At 43.3% G+C, this 18,517-nt stretch overlaps 1 protein-coding gene across 1 annotated transcript in view; it reads left to right on the top strand.

The window, feature by feature from the left end:
* arhgef40 (Rho guanine nucleotide exchange factor (GEF) 40) overlaps positions 1–18,517 on the top strand; it is a 43,653-nt gene that overhangs the window by 19,940 nt on the left and 5,196 nt on the right. Inside the window, exons 11-24 of the mRNA XM_073474402.1 lie at positions 165–281; positions 959–1,057; positions 1,174–1,325; positions 2,900–3,038; positions 4,268–4,387; positions 5,150–5,341; positions 5,433–5,939; positions 6,496–6,872; positions 7,257–7,506; positions 9,272–9,361; positions 11,504–11,710; positions 14,503–14,682; positions 14,828–15,005; positions 16,659–16,766. Coding sequence (XP_073330503.1) covers positions 165–281; positions 959–1,057; positions 1,174–1,325; positions 2,900–3,038; positions 4,268–4,387; positions 5,150–5,341; positions 5,433–5,939; positions 6,496–6,872; positions 7,257–7,506; positions 9,272–9,361; positions 11,504–11,710; positions 14,503–14,682; positions 14,828–15,005; positions 16,659–16,766 — 2,716 coding nt within the window. The remainder of the gene's footprint in view (positions 1–164; positions 282–958; positions 1,058–1,173; positions 1,326–2,899; positions 3,039–4,267; positions 4,388–5,149; positions 5,342–5,432; positions 5,940–6,495; positions 6,873–7,256; positions 7,507–9,271; positions 9,362–11,503; positions 11,711–14,502; positions 14,683–14,827; positions 15,006–16,658; positions 16,767–18,517) is intronic.

Below are 18,517 nucleotides of genomic sequence, written 5' to 3'. Positions count from 1 at the left end.
GGGGATTTTCTCTACCAGGGGCAAAGAAGTAGCCTTTATTAGTCACCGTTCACCGTATTCATTAAATTTGACACACTTAGCGTAAACAAAGTGTTGTCTTCTTTTGGGAATTAAGTATCAGTCATCTCCTACTCTTAATTTTGATCCTTTCCTGTTCTGTCCAGATCCACATGGTGCGAGGGACGGGAGTCCTTCAGCAATATGTAGACAAGCAACAGCTGCCAAAGGAGATGGACGGAGACTTCACCCACTGTCACTCAGACTGGCTGGTCTTCAGACTAGTGAGTCATTTTTTGTCTATTTTAATTCAATTAACAGATTTCCTTTTCCTTTCCTCCCATTTTTTTCCCATAAATGTCTACATTCTGCATAGTTTTTGTTTTTTATGGTAGATCCTATAAGCTGAAGCGTCTGGGTTTACTGACCGGGTAATTGAGCAGGAAATGATCACTTGAGGCATTTAAGATTGACTAATATCTATGTCTTTGCAAATTAATTAACATTTATTTTATTATATAAATTACATTTAAGCCATTAGTCTTTTTTTTAGCTGTTAATAGTTTTAAATATTTCCACGAAAAGTGATGAAGTGGTAGAAAGCGAAGTTGTGTGAGATGAATGGACAGATGGGAGGATGTTGTCTGGAGAGAGTGTTTGTTCGGTGGCGGTCGATGGTTTCAAAGGTTCATGATTAAGTGGGTGTGGAGGATGAATCAAGAGGAAAAACGAGGTCTGAGAAGAGTCGTAAGGACTCTTAATGGCTTTTCCCCAGACAGTTTATGTTGGTTTATCCAAACAGATGAAAACATGTCCTTGTCCTCTGCACTTTCTCTGACCTCTCTCATGGAAAAAGGGAAAGAAAGAAAGGATTTCATGCAGCGTCACACACACCAACCTGTCTGCTTCAAGTTAATTTGATGGGATAAATAAAACACCCGTCTTACTTTTTTCCCTACAGAGCCTGGAGAGTCTGACAGAGCGCTGTGAGAGCGCCCTCTCACTGCTAGGAGAAGCACTGCAGTCCATGGATGCTGAGCCAATGCCAGACAACATCAAGGTACAGAAGTTATGTGCCTGTCAGACAGAAGCCAGGGGGAAATTTCACCCTGTGTAGGTTGTTGATTGATATCATAAATAAATAAAAACACTGATCAGCACATTGTTGTTTTTCAGGCGGTTCCTCTGAGCATCGACAAACACAGGCAGCTCATGGTGAGCGTCCTGGCCGACCAACGGTTAACTGAGCTGCAGCAAAGGGGCGGGGCTTGGCTCGCTGGACTGACCAATAGCGCAACTGGACTGGCACAGAAATCACCAGACTGCAGGTAGCAAGAGTTTTGTTGCTTTTATTGTCATTTTTTTTCTGCTTCTTGCTTTTGAGATAAGAGAAGAGATGAGACTTTATCGTCATCCGTCTGTATACAGAGCAGAACAGTACACAGAGGAACGAAATTCTGTTTCTTAAATGTGGAAATTCAAATCCATGTGTGAAAGAAATTGTTATTCACCTGTTCAAATGTAAATTTCTCATCTGGAAATTTTCATTCATAAGGAAAAACAGCCAGTGTGGAAAATGTCCAGTTCAGATGTGATATTATTTTCTTTTCACATGGTTGTTTACATGTGAAAATAGCCAATCACACGTGGAAATGTGCGAAAATTTGGAATTCACATGTGAAGAAACACATGTCAGATGCCAGTCACATTTGAATGTAGGTAATACACACTTGTGAAAATGTCCAGTTCACGTGTGACATTTTCTCATGTTCAAATTTCCATTCACATGTAAAAATATTCAATTTAACGAAATTGTGATTGAAAAAAATTCATTTTTCATAAAGGAAACAAAAAATTAGAAGCAAACCCTCATAAACACATAAAAATACATTGATTTATTTTCCCTGTCTTACTCTATTTATTTACTTCCCCATTTAATTTTCCATTTTACTTTAAAACAGTCCCCACATTTGCATGATGATGCAGAAATGCATAAAGAAAAGTAAAAATACTGGAATAAATGAGTTTGTGGAAATACATAGGGGAAAATGCAAGTGGTAAATAATAGAAAAATACCAAAACAATAATATTATTATTTCCAAACTCTCTTCTTGTTCAACAGTTCGAGACCAAACTCAACAACACTCAGCACATGGTCTTGTTATAATACAAGACAGATTTAGAAGTCGACGCTCATTATTTACATTAACAATGTGTGCGTGTGCATGTACTTGGGCGATAATAGGCTTCTTCTTCTCCCTATGATGCTAATGAGGCTGTATGCTGCTGGAATCTGCTTTAGACACACACCTATTGAAGTTGGGCTATTTTAAATATAAAGATGTCACGACATGCAACAACTCCTCTAATTGGACAGACATGCAGAAAACACCTCGGTCCCGAGGGGCAGGAGAGGGATCTGCATGTCCTCTTTACTTCCCAGCTCTCGTGTTTGATTGAGGGATTTTTCTGTCACCATGAGTTATAGGTTAAAAATACTCCTCATCGTGCAAACAAAGTTGTTTGTTTTCAGCCGGAATATGAAAACCAGCTGAAAGAGAAGAAGGAATGTGAACTTCACATCAAATGGAGGACAGAGCGACTCAGCTTGTTTGTTTGTGCCTGACTGCAGCTTAAAGATGATCTAAAGACTGTTGTATCTGTAGCTGTTCTTCTTATCCGGTAATGAGTTTTGGCTCCGTCTGTACGAGAATGAGGCCAAATACGAGTATAGGCTGATTGCTGATTTGAATCCTTTTTCTGCCTGACAGTTGGTCTGTGAGGCTTTTTTGTTCTGCATCCAAAATGTGTGATTATTGGCCATGACGAGTTCTCACATTTGTTAGAGCTGGGGAGAAAAATAAATTCTCGCTTGCTAATCCGGGCTTTTCTTTCCCCTCAGGGCTGCTCTCGCCGCGACCTCTAAACTCTACGACAGCGTGGACGACGCCCTTCATCGGCTCGTCCGGGTGTCCAACCAGAGAGGGAGCGACCTGGAAGCTCTGGGACGACTGGCGGGGCTGGATGACAAACTGGAAAAGGTGTGTGCGGGAGGACGGAGACGAGAGATTTAGCATCTGCTTTAAATATGCAGTCGTTAAAACCAGAGACAGGCTCAGTGCTGTTAATTTACTGGCTGTTACTTGCCATGTTTCCTTGTTATTGTCGTGAACCAGAAACAAAACCATTTTTTTGCCAACTGCCAAAAAACCCTCCAAGAAGAACAGAAGAAGAAACAAAACCAGTCGCCTTGGATATCTACAAGAGAAAATTGGAGAGCGGCCTTCAGGAAATCAGTCGTGAATGTATAATAGACCTGGATACGGCGCTGCCACTAAGCCTTTCTTCCAATTTCCCCAGTGGCCACTCTTGGTATTGCAGCATAAAGTTATCCTGCAGCCCAAAATGATTTGTCCCATTGGCCACCATTACAAAAGAGACGTGTTTGAGATCACACCTCAAACTACAGACAAGGACAGTTATGACTTATGACCATGACTTATAAAACTTTCCGCGAGCTAAGAAAAGTAACTGTAATATCTGTGACATCATAACAACAGTGTAAGGTCTAAAGACAGAAACAGCACTAGTCATATTCAGGAAGTAAAAACCGGAAGCTAGAAGCTTTTTTTGGCTGATGAGTCAGTCAAGCAGTCTTCACTGGACTAAATAAACCCTGGCTCCTGTTTCTAGTTCCGTTATAAATCTACAGGATTTATCCGGTACGACGCCAACAGCTTCCCCTTCTTGTCTCGGATCAGAAAAACAGCTGAATTAAATGTTTCCTAACGTCAGAATTATTCCCATGTGTCATGTAAACATCTCAAGTGAGCCCCGTATTGTTTCCGTCAAGCTTTTCTGAGGCAACACCTCAAAGTACACTGCTAAGTTTTTAAGCAACTTCTCAGTTTTCCAGCGTCGCAGCGCTCCACCCGTCCTCTCTCCTCTCCACTGGTCCCTACAGAGCTTGGATGGAAACTCCCTGATTTGCTTGTGTTTTGCCGTTGCCATGTGTTTTCTCTCAAATGTGCTCAACCCCACTCCCTAACAAGATAGATGCCAGAGTGTCCAATGCAACAAAATCGATGATGTGACAACCAGCGTCTCCATAAATGACATTTCCGTCCTCTTATGTAAATTTCTCCACTCTGCTGCTGGATTTCACTTCCCGTTATCTCTCTTTTTCTTTTCTTTGAGTCTTTGTACAGTAAATGTCCTCTTCTCACCCCTCTCTCCTCCCCCCTCCTCCCCTCTCCGTCTCATCCCCCAGTGTGATAAAGAGATTGAGCAAGTCCAGTCGCAGCTGGAAAACTACAAGGACCCTCCTCTGTCCCTCAGCAGGCTCTCGCTCAAACAGCAGAAATTCAAGACGTTCAGAGAAATGGCCAATGTGAGTGTCTGACACTTGTTACTCTTTATTTTACAGAACAGTATGTGTTAAATCTCTTGTACAGCAACATATGTGCATAAATATCATATTAGAATGAACTATTTCAATGGACTCGGCTCATAATCACAGCACGGGTCTTGAAAATAAAGTCAGCTTATGTAGGATTTAAAGACTCCTTACGTGTGCGCCATTAAGAGCGACATGCAGACGCTTCAGATGCACCAGTTCTACCGGAGTTATATCGTTTTCCTTCAAACAAAAATGTACGCCGTCAGAAGAGTCCTGAGAGGGGTCAAAATAAAAATTTGGACCATGTGATTTTCTAAACTTAAGATACAGACGTCTAAAGACATTCTCGTGGGCCGAAATTAAAGTTTTCCCGATGGCCAAATTTGACCTCTGTGTGATATTTTACCTTCTGGATCAGAACCTAGAAGTTTTGGTTTCACTTCGGCTCCCTTTAACGGAGGCGCTCTAATGTTCTCCACTAAGACTGTCAACCCAATTTGAGGATTATGGATTTAATTAGCCCTGCACGACCCCGAAACTACTGATGTTACTCTGGATTACTTGCTGAAAGGCTCGAGGACTCAATAATTAAAAAGTTAAGATGTAAACAGATGTGTTTTGAATGCACTCTGCTGTTTGTCTCATTCTTGTGGACACAACCTAATGTAGGAGTTTTGGCAGAGGCAGTCACCATTAATCAATTCATTATTTCCACAAGTGTGTCTTGACCTCAGTCTTCCCTGATTCCTTCAGGAGCTGCACAGTGAGACTCTGTCGGTGCTCAGTGATTTGGAGGGCTGGTGCGAGCTGGACTGGGCGGGCCTGAGCGACGTCCAGATCCGACTTCCTCCGGTCAGGGAGAAGCTGAGAGACATGTCCCACTGTCTGTCTGACTGCTGGACCACCCTGGACAACACACAGAGGCTGCTGTCCACCCTGACCGAGGTAACGCAAGCACAGGAGGCCACACAGGAAGTCAAGATCATAGAAGTTCTGATCATTATGGTAATTTCTTCTGTCCCTTTCTCCTACGCAGGCCACCCAGTGGTGCGATGCAGTCTCCTCCACCTCCTCCTCCCCTCCTTCCTCCTCTTCCACCTGCCCTCTCGCCTCCCTCCCTCCCATCCCCCCGTCCCGCTTCCAGGACGCCCGTTCCTTAGCCATAGAGCTCGGCGGCGGCGCACTCCTGGATCTCTGGACCCAGACGGTGGAGCGCTACCAGCGGACCGTAGCGCAGGTGAAACCCCGGTTCCTCCAGTCGGACAGGAGCCAGAATCAGGGCCAGGGGAAGCCAAAGGTGCCCTCTGCCAGCAGCCTGTGGGACCTGATGGGTCCTGAGGGGGAGGGCGACTGGGGACTGGGAGCCGGAGGAGGCGAGGGCGGGCTGCAGTCCTGGGGATCACTGGCGTCGCTGTTCAGGCCGCAGACCTGCTCCACACTGAAGATAGGAGAGGAGAAAGGGAATAAGAAGGAAGGAGGAGGAGCTGGTGGAGCTGGAGGAGGGAAGTTCCTGCAGAACCTTCTGAATCCTGCAAAGAAGAGTGTGAGTTGGTGCTCCATAGCCGCTAGAATCTAAAATTATTTCTCTTTTCCGAATTAGAAAAATATGCTCCTCCTCCAAATAAATGATTGTATATCCGTCAGGGTCTCATCCATTTTAAAACCTACATGTTATGAATGTTATTTCCGTCAGTGGAAAATATTTAGGATCTATATTTTAACTGGGACGAATAAAGTCCTTCTCTCAGGGGGTTTACAGACTGTTTCGCCCTTTTTTGGACATTGGCTTACAGGTCAACTTGTCTTTTAAATAGAAAGGACAACAAGATCATCTCCCTGCATGCAGCCCTCTATGAAATGTCCTCAAATTACCACAATAACAGAAACAGTAAGAGATTTAGCCATACTTTGGTGATAGTGAAGCACTAAGCTAGCTGCTAATGAGCCAGATAATTCCCTCAGGAGGTGGTGGAGACCAAAACGGAGCTGAAAGAAGAGTGATTATCGACCTCTACAACGTGATAACATGTCCGTTGATGTTTACAGCTCGCTCTGTTGCCAAAAAAACTGTTGCTAATCTCACGTTTTTCACCTTACAGCCCACAGATGCTCCACTCCCCGCCAAGCCACCCAGGAAGCGCCACCCAAGCTTTGACCTCCAGGCTCTCCTGGCTCCCCGGCGAGGCACGGCCACCCCAAAACCTGCCGAGTCCCCGGTGGCCGGGCCGAGCCGTAACTCCCCCATGTCCTGGCTGGGGAGGCGGACGTTAGCTGACCCAGTCATTACCACTAGCATGGCTGCAGCCATCCCTGGATGGGGCAGCGGAGGTGGAGGAGGAGGAGGGGTGTTGATTCGAGGGGTGGAGGTCAGCAGCAAGGAGGTGGTGGACCACACGGGGTCACCGAGGCAACACGTGCTGCTTGGGAGGACCGAGAGGGAGACGGGGACGGATAGAGCCGGTTCGACCGCACAGAGGTGGGTTTTTTTTGCTTCTTGTTCTTCTTCTCTTCTTTTTTTTCCTGTGTGGGAACTCGTGTGTGTGAGCAGATAAGCCGGAGAAGAGTTGGCTGAGCGCTCCAAAACAAGAGCAACATAATAAATCACATTAAGAGGAGGCCAGGCGGAGATGAAAGGCTCAAGTGATTCATCCTTTCTGGGATAATTTAAGTACAACTGAAGTCTGTTTCAGAGCGATTTTTATCAGTCAGCATGCAATCGCAGATAATTTTATCATTACTAACTGTTTGATCTCTGTCCACTGCTTACTGCCGTCTCCTGTACCCCTTCCTCTCCTCTCCCTCCCACATGTCTGTTTCTCTTTTTGCAAATGTCCTCATCCGTCTTCTTGCCCTCCTGCAGTAAGCTGTACCTGCTCTGGTGCAGGATGCTGAGCTCAGAGAGGCAGTACGTGGCCGTCCTGAAGGGCGTAGAAGAGACGTACCTCCCCTTACTGGAGCTGTCGGACACGCCGGCCTCCATCAGGGGGAAGGCAGACGCCCTCTTCCCCAACTGGGCCAGCCTCAGCACCTTTCACTCCCAGAACCTGCTCCCTGCCATGGAGGGCGCCCTCGTGCAGAGCTTGTTGCAACAGGACTGCTTCAGCAAATATGTGAGTGAAGGAATAATAAGATGTGGAACAATCTTTATGTTCTTTTAGCCTTCATTTCTGGCTACCAACCAGTTCCCAGCCTTTTTCTGGGTTGTGTCACCTGCCCCTCCTCATCACAGGTCTACGAAGTTACACCTAAAACTGATTTTCCCTTCTCAGATTATTTCCCGTGAAGGCTTTTTAGAGGCCTGACAGGTGAAACTATCTCGTATCAACAAGAAATAAAGGAAATAATAAAGAAACACCTGAGAATTACATGTCATTTTGGGTAAAAATCAACTTTCAAGAACCTTGTGGCCACTCAGATTGGGTGGTCCTGACCCCCAGGTTGGATACCACTGATGTACACGGATGTAACATTTTTGATTGTAGAGGGTTCTTAATGTCCCAAAAGTGTAAAAATAAGTCCTGCAATGTTAAAAAAAGGACAGTTTTTCTTTGAAAGACTATCCTGTAGTTTGACTGGGGAGTTAAAGTGTTAACTCGGCTTTTGAGGAGGTAATGCAGATAAAATGTTTCATTCCCAGAAAAAGGTGTGTTGGGAAACACAACGATAAAGACTTGTTTAGACTCAAACATCGAGAAAATCCGAAGAATTCATATATAAAATGTCAGTCTGTGTTTTGTCGGATGAAACAAAATGCATCACTTGTTGTGCATCAGAGGGATTTTGTCCAGGAGTCAGGTAATAAATAGGTAGTGTCAGATATTTAAGATATAAAAAGCTACAGCTCGCTACAGATTTTGACTTTAGATCGATCAGCATTTATCACAATAAAAGCTCGGATAAGCAGTTTCAGAGGAGGAGGTACTTATGTGGCAGGAAAATGCCTGAAAACCAGCTCCACACCACATAAAAATGTAAAGAAAGATATATATATATTCATGAATGTCACAAACACTTAGAGAATAGTGAAAAAAAGCCTCTTTAGGGGATAATAAAACTGAAATATACTTCTTTTACAGCCTCTTGAGTCCCCAATGAAATGAAATAGGAAAAACACAAAGGTGTAGACGGGTGGAGGCTCTGAAAGGCAACACAATAGCGACTGCTGACGGTCACTCAGCTAGGTTGCAGGATGCAAACGGTTTCCCTCAACGAGAAGCAACAAGAGCAGCGAAGGAATCTCAGCAGGGCCTGAACAGAGCAGAGGCTCTGGCTGACAATCAGACTTAAGCCCTCACAAGAGGGCGTCGTCACACCCTGATTGGCTGAGAGGTGAATGCCCCCGAGCTGCTCTCATTTATTAATTAGGAGCCAGTCTCCCCCGTCTGCACACAGGTGATCTGAATCCACTGCAGATCAGTCCTGAGAATAAGGACTGATTAATAATTCAGAATAATACATTTTATATTATTGGATTATAATTATTAATGTGTACGTCAGCTGTTTTAACTTATTCATATAAATTTCAGTGTTGAGACCAGAGGTTGAGAGTTTACGGCATGTGATGTGTGACAATGTAGCGTGTGACAGACAAGTTCAGTAATAAACAAACCCACTGAGCAGGCAACGTCTGTGGACGTCCAAAACAGATTGATATCATGTCCGTCGGGCCAGGCTATGATCTGGACGTCCACGGACAGCCAGAGTTAGTCGACAAACGATATATGAACGTCTATACAACGTCCAGAAAAGACGTATAAAAAACTTTCATTCTGGCTCCCCAGAGGACGTCTTTTAGACGTCTTGGTTGTCCATAAATGACGTCTACTTTCTCTCACTTATGTTTCTTTTTCCACCATTTGTCCCTCTCACACACAGCGGGAACAGTTTCTGCAGTATTCCCACTACATCCGGACCAAACCGGAGCTGGACTCTCCTCTTGTCACACAGGCTGCCGACTTCTTCAAGGTAAGCTTCGTCGTGTTTGTGCGCACATCCAGAAGTTTCACCGGTTTTCCCTCATGTAAACATACTTACAATTAAAGAAAGGCACTCAGTTTTCTCACTGATCATCTTCTTAATCTATACACACAATAAGAGTGTCAGGGTCACAGAATCCTTCTTTGCTTGTTTTCTTTTTATAAAAATGTTAAATCACAATGTTGCAAACACCACTATGAGTAGTTTTGGAGCACATCACAAGCACAAGCCAATTAAAGTTGTTTTATTCGACAGTGGCTGCAATTAAAAAATGAGCTGTATACAGTAAAGCTAATTACATGTTTAATGTACACTAGAAAAGCCAATTAAAGGCGGATTAGAGGGAAAGTAATTTGAGCTCGCGAGCTACAATTAACTAAAACTAATACATCGACGGCATCGTGAGATTACTGAGAGGATTTTACAAGGAGAGATCACAGTGCTTAAGATCTCCGAGGCGACATTCAAGTTGTCAAGTGCTCCATAAAAGGAGCATTTCTGAGAATCCACCACCAGGGGGCAGCGTGAGCTCGTGTCCTCGTCCTGCAGCAGCTCTAAAACAGCTTGAACATATTGTGGATTATGGCTGCAGGAGGGTTTATGGTTATCATGATGGTGATGGACGTGAAACGGGTGTTCAGGCTGAATGATGATGGGGATGGCGGTGATGATTGTTATGATGATGAAGACAGGAGCGGCACATGTGGCTACTTCTTTCACAAACACATTAAAATGTCTTTATTCTTGTATTATATTTGTGTTTTTCAGCACCTACTGAGTGTAAAATCAAGCGTGGCTCCCTGTTACTTCGAGATATAACGACCCAAACAATAATTATCCTGGTTTCACACGTAACAATTTGTGATTGCAGCAGACCTCAAGAGCTCCTCACCAAAAATAGGCAGAAAACACAAGTAAATAGAGGCTTTTTACATCTGTCATTAACATCTATCTTGGGAGATTTGATCACAAGTGGACAGCTCAAAATCAGTCAGTTCACACCAGGTATTTAACATCCGTCTCGACATACATCTCATGTGACCACTTGTGATCAGATCTCACTTTTCCTCTCTAGAAGGAAATAAACACGTACGTCACTGGGACAAACGGACACACCAGAATGAAAAAACTTCAAGTAAACATATGCCGAATTTACAAGAAGGCCATAATGATTAAGAATTTGTCATTAATGCCATTTCACAAAGTCTCTTAAGATTCTCCTAACTCAGCAACTCTCAAAATTGCGCAATTTTTTAAGGGAGTCTGGGGACTTTCAACAAGGATGACAATAGTCAGATATATTGGTTAGCGTTTACTGTATTTGTAAAATTTCACATGTTTAACACCAATTAAATGTTTTCTTCTTTTTATAAATTTAGTGTAAATGGTGACATCAGTTAAAAAAGTGTGTTCAATCAACTGCTGTTGGTACGTAAGACGCACTTTGGACACAGAAGCAGACAGCGATGTCGCAACAAACACAGCACTTTTTACAAGGAAAGAAATAACTTAATGTATTGCATTAACTGCTGAATTTACAAGGAGCCCAAATAGTTAAGAATTTGTTGTACACAGCTTTTTACTATGTTTATAAAGTTTCTCCTGACTCAACAACTCACAAAATTGAGTGATTTTTTAAGGGAGTCTGGGGACTTTCTCCACAGGACACAGACGTAGCCCATATTAGTTACTGTTGGCTGTTTATTGTCAAAAAAATGTCTCATTCCATAAGTTAAATGTAAATGGTGACATCAGTTGAAACAGTGCGCTCACACAGCTGCTAAATGTCGGCAGATAAGACACACTTGAGACACGGAGGAGCAGACAGGCTGGTGCAGCGATGCAACAACAAACTGACTCTTTTTACAAGGACAGAAACAACTTAATGTGTTGCATTTAATGCCGAATTTACAGGAAGACATGACTGGTTCAGAATTTAACGTAGCTGTTTCGCAAACTTTTTAAAGTTTATCCTTGCTCAACAAATCCTTTAAATTATGCAGTTTTTTAAAGGGAGTCTGGCAATATTGCCAATCAGTGGAAATAGTGTGTTCACAAACATTTTTTCTCATATTTTTTTCACATTTCCTCTCCAAGTCTAACATTTCCTCTCCCTTCTCCTCCCCCCAGTCCAAACTCCCCCCGGCCTCCCCCCTCTCCCCTCTGTCCTTCCCTCACTGTCTCCAGGCTCCCACTCAGAGACTGGAGCAGTACTGCGAGGCCCTGGAGGAGCTGGGAGGGATAAACCCCGCCTCCGACTCCGCCCTCTCCATTCTGAGACACGCCCAGCGGCACGGCGAGGACCTCCGGGCCAGTGACCTCATCGTCGGATGTCCGGTGAGAATGCCTGTCCCAGTTTATGACTCTGCAACTGTGAATCAAGTCCCACTTTCTTTTCTTAGAGGGAGAGAAAGTAACTCTTGATGAGGTCAGGCAGAGACGGAAGGGACGGGATTGTTTTCCTAACTTTGTATCTTTTATTGTTCATTATTATTATAGTTTTTGTTAATTAAAAAAAAGGGAATCTATTGGGCTTTATTTTGAATATTAAAAATACAGCTTCTCTTTAGGTCAACCATGTTTAAAATGTACTCAAAGGGAATCTTTTGGAATCAAAGTGCGTAAACAGAACCTCATTTGCATTTTCTCCATTTTTTTCCCACTACTGGAACACATTATGAGGTTTGCTCACCACAAGAAGACCATGTTTATTGTTACCTACCATCATCAAACATCTTACTGCATTCAGAGACAACAATTTCTGAGTGTATGTGGCCATAAAATCCAGGTAAAAGTTGTAAAGGTGTGAACAGTTCTGCTCCTTAGAATCACTGTTTTTTTCAATGGAAATCTGAACGTAAAACTATGAAATTGTCTTTAATTTAGCTCAGAGCCATAGACTGTAGAAATCATGGACGTAGTCTCTGTGACACCACCAACAGGTTTCTGCAGAGCCATTGTGAGGTTCAGTGTGGTAGCAGTACATGGCTCAACTTAAAGGGCAACTCCACCAATTTTCCACATTAAAGTGTGTTTACAGCTCTTGGGGAGTACTACTGCATATGTGAACAAAGTAGTATAAGGCCTTTTTTGGCTCCAGAGAAAGCTGCATGTAATCTGATAAACTGCCACCAGTGATGTCACTCAGTGGCTAAGTTGCATTGTGGGTAATGTAGGTGCCAGGTTTAAAAAAGGAATCAAAAATATCTTTGGTTTTGCTATATTGACTTTGATACTGAATCTGACAGTGATGTAGGAGTGCAATGCAAGACCAGTGGACTGCTTTTCAAAACCTGGTGCCCACATTACCCACAATGCAACTTAGCCACTGATTGACATCACTGGAGGCAATTTATAAGATTACATGCAGCTTCCTCTGGAGCCACTAAAGGCTTTATACTACCTTTTTTTCACATATGCAGTAGTACTCACCAAGACATGTGTAAGATGATGGTGAATTTACCCTTTAATGGTGCGTTCTAGTTCCCATGGGAAGTCAGAATTTCCAAGTTCATGGTCTACAGTTTCAACTGGAATGGATCTCAGGCTGGCAAAATGATGCCTAATTGTCTAGGTAGCTAGACGGCTAGTGGCTAGCTGTCACTCTACATGGCAGAGTCCGCACTTATGCATAACTTTAAGCTTTAATATAATTAAACACAAGTGAGTTATATAAAGATTTGGTGGTGGGGGAGGTTGTAAACATGTTTATTTCTGGCCATTTTAACACGGGGCTGTACGAGGATTCACAGCCTCAAGTGACAAGGAACTGCCGGTTCTGTCACGTCTAAGTTGGCTTCGTTTTTTTTTTAGCCCTGGAGGTCTGCTGCTTTCTCAGAACGCCAATAAAAGGAAAAGGAAGTGAGGGGAAAAAAGTGGTGTTTTCCTCGATGGATCACGAGGGGAACACCTCTGGAACCACTCTGGCTCTTGTTATGGATTTAAAAACAGCATTAACCTTTATCCAAAAGCCAGAAAACACCACATCCACTTGCCCCATATTGTGCTTCTCTGACACAGCAGTATCATTCAGAGCTAGTCGTGACAAATGTTTGACTCCCACTCACGCGCACACGCGCACACACACACACACACACACACACACACACACACACACACACACACACACACACACACACACACACACACACACTCCTAACCGGCAGCACAAACGCTCCCATTGAGCTACTTCAAATCGGGCTGCAAAAGCCCTCCAAGTGAAACAACCGTAGGTGCAGGTGTGTGTGTGTGTGTGTGTGTGTGTGTGGGTGGGTGTGGATGTGGGTGTCCGTAATGTGTGTGAAGCATCACTCATATCATGACCCACACATCTCCACAGGTTTAAAAATAAAAGCTCGCTGTGACAGGTTGACGGTAAATTATCAGTCCTTGTGATTTTATTGGCAGTTACGGTTGAGGAAACGTTCGCCTGACGTTTCGTTTACGTTGCCCCGGGTTGCGAGTCTAGTGTGGAGTCTTTAAGGAGCGTTACGTAAGATTCGACTTTCATCAACCTCTATCTGCCTCTTGTAGCAACACCACAAAGTAACCCTGTAATTGACATTAACAATGAAGTCAAATTTTTTTACAAAGGATGTGAGTCAGCTGGCCAATTAGAGCAAAGATCCAAGAGAAAGAAAGCGTCCCCATGAAGAGGGAATTCAGTCTGTCACCATGCACTGCACTGTAATAATCATCCTGCTTTGTCCTTTTTCTTTGTTGACTCGAGAACACGGCTTTTCAGCTGACATGTCTTGCCACTGCAAATCAAAAATTTTGAGGAGTTGAAGGAGAGGAGGGTTGGAATAGAAAAGAGGTCAGAAAATAAGTGTTTAAAGGCCAAAATCTGCTTTATTGGTGCTTTAAATTGACCCTTTTCATTTGTTTCATATTAATCTGTCCTTTTGCTTTATTTATGTCCATTTTTCAAGACAATTGAATGTAACCAGATGAGAAAATAAGTGAAATATTTCAACCCGCTGGCGAAGAAGTGCGGTTTTAAAACACAATTTAAGACCAAAGATAGAAATTAAGACGGTATCTCATGCAGACGGAGGCCCTGAGCCGGGGCCTCAGGCCAAGATCAGCGAATATTAACACGTGCGTGTGTTTGTTTTGCATGATTTCAGATCCCCGTGGCGGAGCGAGGCGAGCTGGTGCGGCACGGCGAGCTGACGCTGTGCGGGGGAGCTCGGAGGAAGCGGGCGGGCGTGAGGAGCATTTTCCTCTACCAGCACATCGTCATCTTCACCAAACAGAAGAGCCCCGGCCCGGGACGCGTCGCCTACAGCTACAAACACAGCATCAGGGTACAGAGCCCGAACACATACACCGTCTTTGTTTCTGTTTCACGTCAGCTTTTTCTTTTCTCGATGTTTGAGGAAAATATACGTTTTGTACTGATCACATTGAAAGCAAACTACTCTGAGGTTTCCACCTGTTTCCCCCTCGCAGACGGGCGAGATGGGTCTGACTCAGAGCGTGGGCGAGGAGGGAGTGAAGTTTGAAGTTTGGGTGCGACAGGCTCGAACCAAAGACTGCATAACGCTGCAGGCGAAGGACAAAGAAGAGAGGGTGGCCTGGACTCACGACGTCGCACATCTGCTGTGGACACACGCCATCAACAACACAGGTACAGTCTGACCTTTGACCCCAGATGCCTCAACTTTTAATCAACTTACAGTCCACACAAAAGTTGCACAGAGCCGCAGATGAGTTGTGTTTCAATAATTAAAGGGGAATTGCACCAATTTTACTGCAACTTTGGGAAAAGAAAGAAACAACTTGAAAGCAGTGGCGGGCTCAGGATGTTTGAGGGGCAGGGGCGACAAAAATAAAAAGGGCACCAGCTGTATGTGGTGGGGCACCAACGTGATACATTTCATCCCAGAGGGCACTTTATCGAGTTTTACCTACCACAGGGGTGTTAAGGAGGCACTTTTGCGTTTGTTTCATTTCATCCAGTGGCAGAGATTATAGATATACTAGCTAGGTAGCTAACGCTGTAACAGGAAGTTAGCATAACATTGCGAGATATTGCCTGTCGTATTGGCAGGATGTGTCCCCCCAGTACATATTACACTTACGGCCCTGGTGTAAAGCCTTTTGTGTCTCCAAAGGAAGCTGAACGAAGTCTGATAAACGCATGTGACGTAATTCATGTCTGCTGGAGGCTAGCGTCTCAAGGCTACGTTAAGCTACAAGCTTAACTAACACACCTGAATCTCCCAGTGAGCTGGTGGGGCTCAAGTTGCATTGTGGGTCAAGTAGGCGCCAGGTTTTGACAAAGAAGAAGAAGATTCGGAATAAAGAAAAAACGATATCTCTTTTTTGACAGTTTTGCAGCACAGCAGTGCTCGTTCAAGTAGGTTGTCGAGTCAGTTACAGCAAAATTATGAATAAGTTGACTTTGCTATTTTATGTTTATATTTTTGTCGTCATGGTCTCGTATCTAATTTGTGTTACATGGTTGAATGGAGTTGGAGTAGGTTTCAACCAGTTCCTCTTCATCAGTTTCACAGCTAATCTGTTTCTAATGTGAGGTCAGATGGTGGTATTCCAAAAATAATACGTTTTGGCTCAAGTGCCTGTTTATTTCTGGAAGAATTTCGTGATGGAGGTTATAATTAGCTGCCAGAACTTTCCCATATTTAATGCTGAATCCGATCATTGTTATGCGAACAACTAATCATGGTGGAAAACACTGTGCAGAGAGTTATTTTTAGTTTGTGCTTTATCTTTTTTAAGAGTCGTTTGAAAAAGGGGAAAGTCACATGAACCCACAATTAGGTTGCCCTCCGGTAAAAGACAAATCTGTGTCCTCGCTGTGTAACTAGATCTACGATGATAATTTTCTTTCCTGTGCGTGGAGAACTAGAATGATCAGCACCCGTCCAATCCGCTGTTTGATTCTTAATGTGTTTATGTCAAGCTTCCCAAGCACGAGGAACCGCCTGCGATCACATATCACATCCACCTCGTTGCGTCTCTGGATCGCTTCCTGTAGCTGGTTTAGGTTACACTATCACACTGGATAAGATGCACTGCAGCTGGCATGAAATAAAGGGACTGACACATTTCAGGCACCGTTACTTGGCGTTCAAATGCATTGTTCCCGTGTAACAAAGCAATAAACAAACAGTGTTTTCACACTTGGGCCGAGTTCTTACCTCACCGGTCATTATACAGCAATGTGATGCATAAAAGAACACCTTCCTAAAGCAGTTGTGTACGTTATGTGGCTTCTGTATGTGATTGAATTGTTTTGCATGATTTCCCCTGACAGAGTTGTGTCTGAAGGAGTCTCTCTGCATGGGAATCTCCAGTAAGCTGCTGCTGGACGCGACAGGAACTCCGGGCTCCGAGCTGGACTCCATCTCCAGTCTTGACAGAGGTGAGCTCATGAGCGTCACAGCAAAGTTTCAGGTTCATCATTTTATTTTGGGTTAGAATACAAAAAAAAAACACATCATTTTTCTCATAGAGCAGCAGTGTATTCCTCCTCTGTCTGTTTTTTTAGCTCCTGTGTCTTTAAGAAAAACCCAGTCTGCTCTGATTGGTCAGCTTACGCACGCCAGAGCCAGCACTGCTAACAACAACAGAGCATTCAGGCTAAATCAATTCATACGTGGCAAACTAGCCGCTAGGCATAAATTATGCAAATGTGTGACAATCTGACGCAGCGTGATGTCACAAAGTCACTGAATTAAAGGCGGGACTGCTGACGAGGCGTTTGAGGAGCAGTGTTTTCTGTGGGAGAGAAGAGCTTCTGTCTATATAACTAATTTGCATCAATTTCCAGAACAGAAATCTGAACATTGGATTTAACCAGGTTCACACTTCTTGTTTGAGATCACTTCTATCACTCCATAAAACAGAAAATGCCATTAAAAGAAAACATTCACCATGTTTTTAGGAATAAATCACGCTCTGAATGATATATGAGCAAACCCCTCAGCAAAAATCTTCAGAGTATGTATGGGAATGAAACTGGAATGTTTGGTGTATGTGACTGTGACTGAAGTTGAGATTTCTGGGTCAGACTGTGAGAAAAAACGCATAGATATCACCATGAAACCTCCCTAGTTGACGACTTATATAAAGACAATCTGATATTTTATGTTTAAATATGCAAATTGTGCTGTATAATTAAGCATTAGCAAATTTGAATAAATGTCCAGAACAGACACTAAACACTTAAATGTCACTAGTCTGAGAGAAGACACATAACAGAAAGCAAAATAACCTAAAATGGTGTTTGAACCTGCAGTTTCTCCACCTCATAACTCCACTTTGAGGCCAAACACTGAGCTGATATCTACTAACATTAAAGTCTGAACACTTAATCTCAAAGAAAATGTGATCGTGTTTGGGAAAAACCTGAGCAACGGACAAGAGATAACAGTTCGACATAGAGTTTTAATATGAAACCCGGCAGTTCATCCTCTCGCCTTACAGACACAGAAAGTCTAAAAGCGTGTTTCAGTTCGGGAAGTCACTCGGTTTTATGTGACCAGATTGGATTACTAGTTTGTTCAAATCTGCTTTTCTGATCTGAAAGTGATGTGGCCCTGAGATACAGACACTAAAAACAAAACGGGTCTTGGGTGTATCTCCCCATATGACAAGGTAATAATGTGGTACTTTTTTTTTTCTTTGTTTTTTCAATCTCGCGCCCCCGGGCTACTCTATGAATTTCTGATTTTTGTCTCACACTGAGAAATTTTGAGGAGCTGTGACATGCCTGCAGAGAATATGCAGTGTAGTCAAAAAGCTCGACTGTGGAAACACTTTTTACTTCTGCTGTGATCAAATCCCATCACAGCCCTCAGTCCTGTGTCTCTGTGGCTCAAACTGTGGCTTTGTCATCTTACACTGTATCCATAAATGATGACTATTTAAGGAAAACATCCATCTTAGACTTCTGGTGTGATGTTTACAGACAGCTTTATCTTACATTTCTTGCATCTATTTCTGGGCGATAATTAAAACATGACTGTTAACTGACTTTCAGCAGGATAATAATCATCATAGTGTTTCCTTATCGTGTTATCGCTCCATAAATTCCTGTTAAATGACTCTGATCAAGCTTTAATTAAAATAGCAAAAACTGGTTACTGAGTTTGGTCTCATTAAACGCATAAC

Source organism: Pagrus major, chromosome 10 (assembly GCF_040436345.1).
Source record: "Pagrus major chromosome 10, Pma_NU_1.0".
In the NCBI taxonomy this organism is placed as follows: Eukaryota; Metazoa; Chordata; class Actinopteri; order Spariformes; family Sparidae; genus Pagrus; species Pagrus major.
The sequence above is the reverse complement of the archived record's forward strand: the minus strand, read 5'-3'. Positions and strand labels throughout refer to the sequence as shown.